The sequence below is a fragment of the Schistocerca gregaria genome, chromosome 5 (assembly GCF_023897955.1).
Source record: "Schistocerca gregaria isolate iqSchGreg1 chromosome 5, iqSchGreg1.2, whole genome shotgun sequence".
In the NCBI taxonomy this organism is placed as follows: Eukaryota; Metazoa; Arthropoda; class Insecta; order Orthoptera; family Acrididae; genus Schistocerca; species Schistocerca gregaria.
Window position 1 is genome coordinate 551,858,397 of NC_064924.1, and position 13,164 is coordinate 551,871,560.

Sequence of the window (13,164 nt, forward strand, 5' to 3'; positions counted from 1 at the left end):
GGCAGAAGAATTGAAGGGGAAAGAAGAAGGGTGAAGGGAAATGACTGGAGAGGTCTAGGGAAAAGGGTAGATTTTGGGAAAGTCACTCATAACCGCAGGTCAGGCGAGACTTATTGTACAGGATGAGAAGGAAAGACTAATTGTTGGGAACTGCATTGGACAACACGTCAAAACCTGAGAACTTAAAGGTGGAAGACAGAGTAATATACAGACAGAGATTATTGCTTAAACATCAAGCATGAGTTAATAAGAGTGAAAAGTTAAGTGCATTGTACATAACAGAAGTGGGAGGGAGTGGTGAAAAATAGACTGGAAAGACAAGACACATTTCATTGTGTTTCCCGGAGGTGAAAAATAGACAGGAAGGACTAGACACATTTCATTGTCTTTCCCGTATATTTATATTTTTCCCAACAATCAGTCTTTCCTTCTCAGCCCGTACGGTAAGTCTCCCCTGACCTATGGTCCTGGGTGACTGTCCCAAAATCTACCCCTTTCCCTAGACCTCTCCAGTCCTTTTCCTTCACCCTTCTTTCTTCCCCTTCAACCCTTCTGCCTGAAGAAGCAGCCACTAGCTCCGAAAGCTTGCCAATTACAACCGTCTTTTATGTGTGAGTTTTGCCGCCGCTTGGTGAGTAGATTTTTTATCTATCCAGTTACATAACTTTGTCAATAATTGATTGTTTTTGTTGTTATACATTCTTGACTCATCATTTCATGCCTTCTGTTTTGAATTTATGTTGGAGTTTTATGAATGTATCACAGTACCATACCATATTTATGGTCTCACTTCAGTGAAGGAATTCAACAAGCAAAATTCCCTGTCTCTTCCAGAACACAGCACTTGCGATTTTTTGCTGACAATGTTGTTCCAAATTTTTGTTTTTTTGTGGTTATTTGAGTGCTTCCACACCACTGACGTTTGTTTTTATTCTAGAGTGACAAGATAAACTCACACCACTCAGATTTCTGTTTAAGAAAACATCTCCCCTGTCACTGTATTGCGTAAGAAATGGCAAAGTACTGCTGGGTCACTATATTTTGTGGACATCCATAAGCATTTTTGGAACCCAACGGGAACAAGGTTTGCAAAAATTTAAGGGATTTGTGACAATCAAATGCAAATCAATTTTTGCAATTTGTGGAAACTCATCACAAAGCATTCTTATTGTGAGCCATCTTTTCAGGAATTTTCTCATTCACTTTCTGAGCTAAACCACCTTTGACAACACAAGGGTGCACACACCATGCTTCAACACCAACACTGGTTTATCTATCACTGAACTTACTCACTTTCTCATCATTCCATCAGTCACTACATTTTTACCATAAATCTCTAAAAGCTGATGATGAATTTCAGCTGGCTTAGTATTCTTTGCATTCAAAACTGTATTATAGAATGCACTTCACAGTTGGTGGACTCAGAGATTGTCTTAAACATTTTGAATGATCACTAAAAAATGTAGACACAACACAGTCTGGCTGTAATGGTGTCAGAGGAAAGAAAATGAACCAGAGAGATGAGTGCAAATATTGTTTTATGTAATTTCTTTGGCAGCCCTGCATGGAGGTTTGGTCAAAGAATATACCAATGTTGAAGGAAGTATCATGCTAGTAGGGTACCGATATATCAAGAAGCTGGACAAGCTTTGACAAAGGAAAGGGAGGATGCTAAGTTCTCTCAGCTTCCATGCTGAGATGTCAAGATGGAGATGCAGTACGAGGTTTCACCAGCATCTAACATCACATCAACTCTAAAGTGATGAACAAGATAAAACATCAGATGAACATGGTACTAGTCAGGAAGGGATTTGAGATATGTGTCACAAGCTAGATGTGCTGGCATGGGAGTTATACACCTTCATCTGTACAGGGCAGCCTCCACAGCAGGTAAAGATTGAGGCTGGGAAGACAGTGCCTAATGGTCCCTAGAGTGCACCAGGAAGAATGTCTCATTGAGCTAGTCTGAGTTTGACCACATGAGTAAGAAAGCACAGCACATGGAGGATACTTGCACTGTGATTAACCTTAGTGGTAAGCAGTTTGATTACACTACTTTGAAGGTCTGAGCTGTGGCCTCAACTTCACAACTACTGCCAGGAATGTGTCTATTTCAAGTTTAATTGGTTCAATGGACCATGTAGCCAATGCACTTCCACCAAATGCAGCACAAAAAATCTGTCTGGAGCACTGCAGGGCAGTCACCAAGACAGGTCGTCCAAAATCAATCATTTCCAGTAACAAGAGTCTGGAACAGAAGCTCTGGGAAGACGACAACATTGTGCTTTTGTCAGCAGACAAAGGGAAGTCCACAATTATTATGCAGCAGACTGAGAATCATGAGGAAGTTTGTCAACTTCTGGAAGGCACAGCATACCAACTTTTGGAATATGACCCTATGGACAGAGTGGACAAAAAGGCCGGGGTTTTCTTGAAGGCAACAGGCATGCATGACAAGATCATCAAACAGCTATGATCTAGTGCATCAGTTCCACATAGACTCTATGGACTGCCAAAAGAACACAAAGAGGGTATGCCACTACACCCACTGTCTGCAACATTGGCACATAAATGTACTGAGCAGCTAAGTATTTGAAGAAACTGCTGTGTGTTCACCACTTCCACAACTCAGAGAACTTTTTGCAATGTCATAAGCAACTACATATCCAACGAACTGGTGAGTTTTGATGTGGTCTTCATGTTTACTAAGATATCACTGAAAGTCTCATTAGAACTGATTGCAGAGAAATTTGACATTGTTCTGATGGACGTGTTCAGACATATACTGACTTCAACATTTTTTCTATGTGGGGGTGAAGATTATGAGTAGACAGTAGGAATGGCTGTGTAACGGCCCCCTGTCTCCACTGGTTGTCAATATACTCAAGAAGAAATTTGAAGAGGAAGCATTAGATACAGCTAGATACAAACTCAAATGCTTCTTCAGATATGTTGATGATACCTTTTTGATCTGGCCTCATGTCAGGGAGGGGATCAGTGAGTTTTGGAACTCTCAGCTCACATGGTCCAAATATGAAGTTCACCATAGGACAGCTGCTATTTCCATAGGTGTATTTGTTAAAAGGAGAACATATGGCTTGTGTCACTACAAGGTGTATTGTAAAACAATACACACTGGTTTAGCTTACGCTAGCAGCTGTCATCACCCAGCTCAGGAGAATGGAGTTCTAAACTCATTGGTCCACAGACCAAGTTAGTGTGACATCAGAAATACAGAATCTACTCTGTCTTTTGCAAAAGTGGTTACAGAAGGCCTTTCAACCAGCCACTCTGCCACAAAATAGAAAAAAAGAAGATGAAGCAAAGATTGTGGTTTACCTACCTTATGAGGAACCTATTTCTGGCAAGATTGGCAGGATTCTCAAGAAGCATAACATAAAGTGCATGTTCTGCCCACCTTCCAAAATAAGAAGACTATTGGGAAATGTGAAAGATGACTTTAGTATATGAAAATCAGGAATTTATAATATACCTTGCCAATGTGGCCTGCTGTACACTGGCCAAACAACTAGGGCAGTGGGCATCAGATGCCATGAACATCAGAGGCACACTCCACTGAGACAGGCAACTAAAGCAATCATTGTTGAGCACTGTCTGGATCTTAATCATACTACAAACTATGAAAAATGAAATTTCTGGTGCAGTAATGATTAATAATGGCTGTGTAAATAAAACAGAAAGAAACTTCCACATGGGAAAAATATATTAAAAACAAAGATTCCAAGACTTACCAAGCGGGAAAGCGCCGGCAGACAGGCACATGAACAAAACACACAAACACACACACAGAATTACGAGCTTTCGCAACTGGCAGTTGCTTCATCAGGAAAGAGGGAAGGAGAGGGAAAAATGAAAGGATGTGGGTTTTAAGGGAGAGGGTAAGGAGTCATTCCAATCCCGGGAGCGGAAAGACTTCCCTTAGGGGAAAAAAAAGGACAGGTGTACACTCGCACACACACACACATATCCATCCGCACATACACAGACACAAGCAGACATATTTAAAGGCAAAGAGTTAATGGCTGTTATTGAGATAAAATAGTCTGCAGCTCATGGTCTTGTGGTTAGCATAGCTGCCTCTAGCTCATGTGTTCCTGGGTTGGATTCCTGGATGGGTCAGTGGTTTTCTTCACTCATTGATTGGGTGTTTGTGGTCTCCTCATCGTTTCGTCTCATCTTCATTGATGCACAAATCACCAAAGTGGTGTCAAATAGCAAGACTTGCATCAGGTAGCCAAACAGCCCCATAAGCGATCTCTTATCCAGAAATGCCATTTGATTATATCATTTCATTTCTGAGCTACCCTAAACCTAATTCTAACAGATCCTGGAATGATAATAACAGACATGGTGTTTCTTGGCTTGGCTTGGCTTGACTTGGCTTTGTTATGTTGGATGTCACGTTTTTACAACTGTCCTTTTTGCAAGCTCATTTCTTCAATATTTATTGGAATTAAAGATGTTTTAACTGGCCTGACAATCAGTGTGTCTTTACCTATAGAATATGATGTCAGTCAAATTATGATTAAAATAAAAGCTGTAGCTGCATTTGAGATAAAATTAATTAGAATATTCTCAAAAATGGTACAGTCATTCAGTTAGTAAACCTGTGAATCATTTCACTCTCCCTCTCCCTCCACACAAACACAAAAACAGACACAGACACACACACACACACACACACACACACACACACACACACACACACCCACACACACATACACACACACACACACACACACACACACAAACCATGTAGAGTATACTAGTCTTTTATTATTTTGTTTATCTTCTTGTGTACATATGTGAAAGTTCCTCCTGTTACAAATACACATGCTATTTTAGGAAGCTAATCATTAGTTTATCTTGCAAAATAAGGCTTTTATAATGTAATAACAAATACTTGTATTCCAGGGTGCAGGAGCAAGGGGTGGAAACGCAGAAATACAGAAAAGAATGCTGGAACTAGAACAACAGGTTGAAACTCATCAAAAGGAGCTGGAGAAATCCAAAGAAGATGCACAGCGTTCACAAGTAGAAATGGAAAGACTTCTACAGCTTGTCCAAATGAGTCAAGAAGAACAAAATGCCAAAGAAAAGACAATTCGTGATCTTCAAGAGTAAGTGATTTATGAAGGAAGTTAAGTGTTCAACTAATGTAGTTCATTATCTGACTACAGTTAAAATTACTAAGGCCAAAGAAACAACAAACTAAAATGTCAGGAGTAGCTAGTGAAAGTCTAGATACTAGTTGGTGCACTCAACCATGACATACAATTTGCCTCTTAGGGGTGAGAGAGATTAGCAGCTTGCAACAAAAGTAATTTATTCTGATGGTACTCAAAAGGAAACTTACAAACTGGAACAGGCAGTTAACATATTCATTACATAACATAGGGCTGTCAGTTTTCTTCCATCCTCCAGATATGTTGGCCCAAATGTCATAATGGAAAATCCAAAATAGAATGTGAACTGTAAAAGTAAATAACTACTGATCATTTTGAGGAAGCACTCAACCTATGGCATGTAAGTAACGAAAGGCAGAAAATTAGAAACATAAGGAGATAACTTTGTGTGTGTGTGTGTGTGTGTGTGTGTGTGTGTGTGTGTGTGTGTGTGTGTGTGAGTGAGAGAGAGAGATAGAGTGAGAGAGAGAGAGAGAGAGAGAGAGAAACACTGTCTGGCAGAGTGTGCAGGCACTAGACTGCCAACAGGCACAATGTCAGGAGGTTTTGGGACAGAGAGATGGGGAAAAATGGAACAAAAAATGAGAGGAGTGGGGCGAGATGGGTGGATGCATTGGCAAAGGACTGCAAATAAACAGGGTGGGAGATGAAAATGGGGAGGAGATGATAGGACAGAGGAGTGGAAACTGTTGGCTGGAGGGTGTGGGGCGGTACATTATCATAGGTTGAGGCTGGGATTATTATGAAAGTGGAAAATGTGCTGTAAGTATACCTCCCATTTGCTCAGTTCAGAAAAGCTGCTGATGGAGGGAAGGATCTGATGGCTTGGAAAGTGAAGCAGCTGTTGAAATCAAGTGTGTTATGTTCAGTTGCATGCTGTGCCACAGGGTGGTCTACTTTGGTCTTGGCCACATCCAATATAAAAAGATGTGCAGTGATTGCAGCAGAGCTCATAAATTACATAGCTGCTTTCACAGGTGGCCGGCCCCTGATGGGGTGGGATAAACCTGTCACAGGAGTGGAATAGGAAGTGGATTGGACAGGCTTTCCACCTGGATCTTCCACAGAGATATGATCCTTGTTGCAAGGGATTGGGAGTGGGATAGGGATGGACTAGGATGTTGTGAAGGTTGGGTGGGCAATGGAACACCACTTTAGGAAGGATGGGAAGTATCTCTGGTAGGATGGCTCTCATTTCAGGGCATGATGATAGGTAATTAATTTTAATGAACTATGATGATCAATTTTGATTACCTATCATAGTGCCCTAAAATGAGGGACGTCCTACCCAAGACACTTCCCACACCTGCTGTAGTGGTGTTCCATCACCCACCCAACCTCCACAACATCCTAATCCATCCCTATGCAACTCCCAGTCCCAACCATTTCCACAAGGACTGTATTCTTGTGTAAGACCCAGGTGCAAAACTGCCTTATCCACCTACCTAGAACTTCCTACTCCAGTCCTCTCGCAAGTTTATCCTACCCCATTAGGGGCTGGGCCACCTGTGAAAGGAGCCATGCCATTTACCAGCTCTGCTGCAATCATTGCACAGTTTTTTATATTGGTATGAGTACTAACCAGCTGTCCACCAGGATGAACAGCCACTACCAAACTGTTGCCAAGAATAAAGTAGACCACTCTGTGGCACAGCATGCAGCTGAACATAACACACTTGATTTCAGTGGCTGCTTCACTATCTAAGCCGCCTGGATCCTTCCCTCCACCACAAACTTTTCTGAACTGTGCAGATGGGAGTTATCCACACAACACATTTTCTGCTCTTGTAATTATCCTGGCCTCAACCAATGGTAAAATACTGTCCCCACACCCTCCATCCAACAGTTTCCACCCCCTCTGTCTTCTCATCTCCCACCCTGTTTACTTTCAGCCCTCTGCCAATGCATCTGCCCGTCTCTCCTCTTTTGCTCCTTTTTTTCCTCACCTGTCTCCTCCACAATCTCTTGACACTGTGCCTGTTGGCAGTTTAGTTGCTGCATGCTCCATGAGGCAGCATTCATCTCTCTCCCCACTTGCACACTGCTATCCCTTCTTCTCCACCCCCTCCAGATTGCTGCTTGCATACCATGTAATGTTGCATTCCGGCCCGATATACTGGAGTTGGCAGCCGTGTGCACATGAGGTGTGTGTGTGTGTGTGTGGGGGGGGGGGGGGGTGTCTCTTATACTGGCAAAGGCTGTGGCTGAAAGCTACATGTGAGTGTCTTGTAACTGTGCATGTCTGCAACTTGACATGGCTTCATTATGGTAAGCAGCAGTCTGTCTTTTCCTGCATTGTTGATATTTCTTACATGAAGTTTCAGTTGTTTGAGAGCTCTGAGATATTTAGCTAGTCATGAAGCATATACTGGAAAGACAGATTAAACATCATATGAGGGGGAGCGTTTATTGAGATTGAAGTTGAGTGTGACAGTGAAGTTATGTGGTCATGTATAACAGACCTAGATGGAAACAAATAATTGTTGGATGTTTTTACTGGCCACCTGATTGCGCTATGACAGTTCTAGAGTCATTCCAGGGAAGTCCATGGTCAATAGTGCATAAATACTCAGACCATGCAGAAGTAGTTGAGATGACTTTAATGTACCACATATGAAGGGGATGTCAATGGATTCATTGGGGGGGGGGGGGGGGTGTAGACAGACAGTCATGCAAAGTACTTTTGAAGATGTTTTCTGAAAACAGTTTTGAGCAGCCAGTTTGGCAGCCCACCTGCAATGGAAATATCTTAGACCTTGTAGCTGCAAACACGCCGGGCCTTATTGACAGCATTAGTATGTCATACCTTACCAAAAGACCTGGCTGACAACTTGAGAAAATTCTTGTCTTATGTAAAACCACTAAGCAGGTCTAAGGCCTTCATCCACTCACTCACTGATCAGTCTGGTTTGGTAGATTAGAATAGCCAAACAAAAGTCAAAGTTTAAGTTTCCATGTTTAATAAATTGTTCACACAGGAGAGTCATACAGAGATACTGTAATTTGAGCATTGAACAGACTCCTGTACAGACTACATAGTAATCAGTATCCCTGACATAGAGAAATAACTGAAAGAGCTGAAAACAAGCATGTCATCAGGTCTGGATGGAACCCAATTCAGTTTTACAGAGACTACTCTATGGCAATGGCCCATACTTAGCTTGAATTACTGTGAATCTTTCATCCAACACAAAGTATTAAGCAACTGAAAAAAGTGCAGGTGACTTATGTATATAAGAAAGGTAAGAGAATGGACCCACAAAACCACAGACCAACATCCCTAACATCAGCTTGTTGCAGAATCCTTAAACACATTGTCAGTTCGAAAATAATAAATTTTCTTGAGACATAGAAGATTATGTCTATAAATCAGCATGGTATTAGAAAGTGCTGCTCGTGTGAATCTCAGCTTGCCCTTTTCTCGTATGGTATGCTGTGGACTACGAATGAAGGGCAACAGGCAGATGCCACATTTCCAGAAACCATTTCAGACAGTGCCCCAATGCAGACAGTTAATGAAAGTATAAGTATATGGAATATTGCCCTTGATGCTGAGTGTTCATCAGAGACAAGGGTATTTTCAGGAGTGCCCCAGGCAAGTGTGATAGGACTATTATTATTTTCTGTATATTGAGTTGGTGCTTAAGCCCATAGCATTTTTCGAAAAGTTTAATAAATGTGGCAAATGCACACAACAGAGAGTTTAGGCATCAATAATATATTCTCCTTCATAATTACAAAAGTCTGTCAGTGCTGGAGTAACATTTCAATTTTGCAACTGTAGAGGTCACTTGATTTTGAGGTAAAGAACATGTCAAGCCATGCAGGAGTGCATTTTCTTTGGGAAATCAAGTTTCTTGAAGGTTGTTTGACAGAGAGCAGAAAAGGTGAGAATCTGAAGGTGGAAGATTAGGTGAATAAGATGAGTGTGGAATGACTTCCCAACACATCTCCTGTGTAGTGTTTTTTGTCAGTCTAGCAGAATGCGGGTGGGCATTGTCGTGGAGTAGCATCACTCCGGGCAATCTTCCTGGTCACTGTTCTTGGACTGCATCTCTAAGACATCTCAGTTGTTGACAAGACACTGCACTGTTGCTGGTTCACCAGATGCATAACATTATCTTTAGTGGATGTGCAAAGGTCTTTGTACAGGGGTCTGCTGCTTTGTTTGGGCTCAGCCATTCCTTTCTTTTCCTTATATTAATACAAAGACACCATTTCTCATCATGAGCGATGATATAGGATAGGAATGGTCAGTGTTGTTCATGAGCCAGTTTATGACGAGCAAGCATAGATGCACAATGCTGATTTTTGTGATTTTGGCTTAGGAGAACATGTGGCAGCCATTTTGAACCTTCCCCACAGCATGCAAATATCACATACTGGTAGAGTGATAACAGTTCATCATAGTTGCCAGTTCTCAAGCACACTGACATGGATCATTGTGGATCACAAAATGTAAGTTTATGTGGATGGATAGAGGGAAAAAAACCATAATGTTTGGATACAGCATTAGTAGTGTCCTGCTTAAAACACTCACTTCGTTTAAATATCTGGGTATCATGTTGCAAAGTGACATGGAATGAGCATATGAGGATTGTGGTAGGGAAGGTGAATGGTCAACTTCAGTTTATTGGGAGAATTTTGGGAAAGTGTGGTTCATCTGTAAAGTAGACTGCATATAAGATGCAAGTGCAACCTATTCTTGAGTACTGTTTGAGTGTTCAGGATCCATACCAGTCTGGATCAAAGGAAGACATTGAAACCGTTCAAAGTCCACTGCTAGATTTGTTACCAGTAGGTTTGAAGAACATGACAATGTTATAGAGATGCTTTAGGAACTCAAATGGAATTGCTGGAGGGAAGCCTACATTCTTTTTGAGGAACACTATTGAGAAAAATGAGAGAATCAGCATTTGAAGCTGACTGCATAACAATTCTACTGCCACCAACATAAATTACACATAAGAACCATGAAGATAAGATACTTGAAATTAGGATTTATATGGAGGCACATAGACCGTAGTTTTACCCTCGCTCTGTTTGCGAGTGGAACAGGAAAGGAAATGAGTAGTAGTGATGCAAGGTACTCTCCATCACACACCTTATGGTGGCTTTCGGAGTATGTTTGTAGATGTACAATTGGCAATACTATGTGCCGCAATCTTTACAGTGCCTTGCACAGTATGAGTGCAGATGTATAATTCCTGTCTGTTGAAATGAGGTATTCATGTGTGGTGGTACAAGGAAGTAACTGGTAGCATTTGTCCCAACAAGCTATAAAGGAAGTGAAATTAAGAGGCAATGCTTGAAGACAGGATGTGCAGACAGTGTCATGTGATAGTAATAGGCAGTATTGATCAATTACCTTTCCCAACAGACATTGATTAAAAGATGACATTTCATGGGTTTTGTGACAGATGTAGTTCACACAAAGGAAAATGGTTGCATTGTCAGAGTTGTTAGTCAAGAAAAGAACCAGAACCATAAATGTTAGTAATGAATTCTAACTACCCAACAAAGTACAGACCACTGCAAGTTTCAAACATTGAGAATCCTGATTGGCATTAAAGAATTTAGGAGAAAAAGTGACAACTCCTGGAGTAGCAGAGGTGTTGAGTCATTGACAGGCACATAAACAAGGCTGAAAGCTGTATTATATACATTATATAGTGTGCAGTACGGCTGGGCACACCCTTGTGCAGTGAATGAACCACCAGCCAATCAGAAGGGAAATGGTAATTGAATTGTGGAATAGTGTCTGGAGATCACTGGAGGGGGAGGGGGGGGGGGGGCACAGCATGCTTTGCCAAGAGCAAGGACCAGAGGGAACAAAAGCTTCTCTACCAGTGCTCTGCTAGCATCCTTGTAGCCAGCATGTGATACCTTTTCTATAAGTCTCATTGATCATTCAGCTGCTGCATGAGGAAACTTTGTTTATCAGCATTCTTAACCAGAACAAACTGCTCTTATGCTGAGGGGTGGTTAGAACTGGCATGTAGGCCATGAGATGTAGTAAGTTTTAGAATAGAAGAACGGCAGCTTCCATGGTATGGACATACAATGTGAACGACGTATGACAGGTGGCCAAAGATCACCTTGTGTACCACCCTCATGGAAAAAGGAGAAGAAAGGAGGAAGACCAAAGGTTTCTTGGTTAGATGGGTTAAAGTAGGCTGTGAGAAAAAGAGTAACAGCAGAAGACAGGGAAGGTATAACCGATGGCAACAGATGTAGGGGGTGCAGTGACAGCTGTAGGAATCTGAGAGAGAGAGAGAGAAGAGAGAGAGAGAGAGAGAGATAGATTTAGCCAGACTTTTTGCTATTTCCCTGAAAATTTATATTACCACCCACACTTCTCACACATTTCTGTTATTATCTTTATGCTAGCAGGTAAAGTTTACTGAGAAATCTGCTGGATAGTACACTTTTGGCAGCTTAACTGTAGAGTTCACTTTGTGGATCTGTCTACAGTTTTATGGTAGTTAAGACTTCTGGTAAGACTCAGTCCTCATTTACCAACTTTTGTTTGTGTATTGTCTTTCCCTTATATTTTATGACCCGGGATCACCTGATTCCTCATCCCTTTAATCTGAGTTTGCTTGTAGAAGGATTTTATTCAAGTCTCAGTAAGTCCATTGGATTCACACTTTAAGAATATGTACTGCCCTTTAAGTCTTATATTGACCTCTTACAATACATATCAATTTTATGTTGATACGCCTGCCTTGCAGTTATTAGTCTCTAGCTAACAGTCTACACCAAACTTCATTTGGTCTAATCACATATATGTAGGCTCCATTGCAATTCCATGCTCAGATGTTTAAAGGGGCTACCAGGGTGAAAAGGCTGATGTAAAGGGACACTTTATACACATCCCTCCAGACAGCTGTCTGAAAGATTGCTTTGAAACTCGCTCTTGTCTATTCATTAATTACCATGTAATTATTGTTAGATAAGTTATTAATTGTGGCTCATGTGAATCACGGTCAAAGAGGGTATTCACTACTGAATAAATATTCATGTCACTGTTTAAGTGTTCACCTACAAAAATATTGTGTACTAGTGTATTGCTTTCCTATGCAATTATGGCATGAAAATTAACAACAAAACCTATAAGTTTTAAGTGATATTTACAAATTGTTTCTCTTATATGAATCTTTCAGAAAACGAATATTAACATCTCCACTGTTTCTCATTTACTGTCTTTTTTTTGCTAGCTGGCGTTATATATATTCAAGTTCTTATAAGAATAACTTAAAGTTTTCCAGTGTGGATCTATGTATCATTACTGTAACATTTATAAATGACCTTTCTGGTAGCAACAGTTCACAAATGCAGGTTTCCAATTCTTGATCTAAGCAGAAATAATTATGAACCTGGTGCTATTTTTTACTTACATGACAGCTCCTCCTTTATCTGCATTTTTCCTACTGAAATCGGTTGCTGAATTTTAGTCATTTATGGTTAGCATATGGATTCCTCTATGTACAGGCTGCTCAGGCAGATATAACATATCAAGTTCCTTTTGACATCACATAAATGGATAAAAAGTGTATTAACTTTGTTTTTTACTCCTCTAACATTCTGATGCATTATGGTAAGACTGAAACTTCCTGGCAAATTAAAACTGTGTGCCAGACTGGGATTCAATCATGGGACCTTTGCTCTTTCCAAGCAAGTGCTCTACTGCCTGAGCTGTTCAAGCATGGCTCATGATCCATTCTCACAGCTTTACTTCTGTCATTACCTCATCTTCTACCTTCCAAACTTCACAGAAGCTCTCCTGTAAAACATGCAACACTAGCACTTATGGAAGAAAAAATATTGTAGTTTCCAGAATGAGATTTTCATTCAGCAGCAGAGTGTGTGCTGATGTAAAACCAGAGTGTGTGCTGATGTAAAACTTCCTGGCAGATTCAAACTGTGTGCTAGACCCAAACCCGGGATTTTTGCC

General features: G+C 40.9%; 1 protein-coding gene across 3 annotated transcripts in view; it reads left to right on the forward strand.

The window, feature by feature from the left end:
• Positions 1 to 13,164, forward strand: part of LOC126273160 (trichohyalin-like) — a 1,218,599-nt gene that overhangs the window by 1,101,537 nt on the left and 103,898 nt on the right. For all 3 annotated transcript variants that reach the window (XM_049976627.1, XM_049976629.1, XM_049976628.1), the window contains one exon: positions 4,936 to 5,141. In XM_049976627.1, the coding sequence (XP_049832584.1) occupies positions 4,936 to 5,141 (206 nt within the window). The remainder of the gene's footprint in view (positions 1 to 4,935; positions 5,142 to 13,164) is intronic.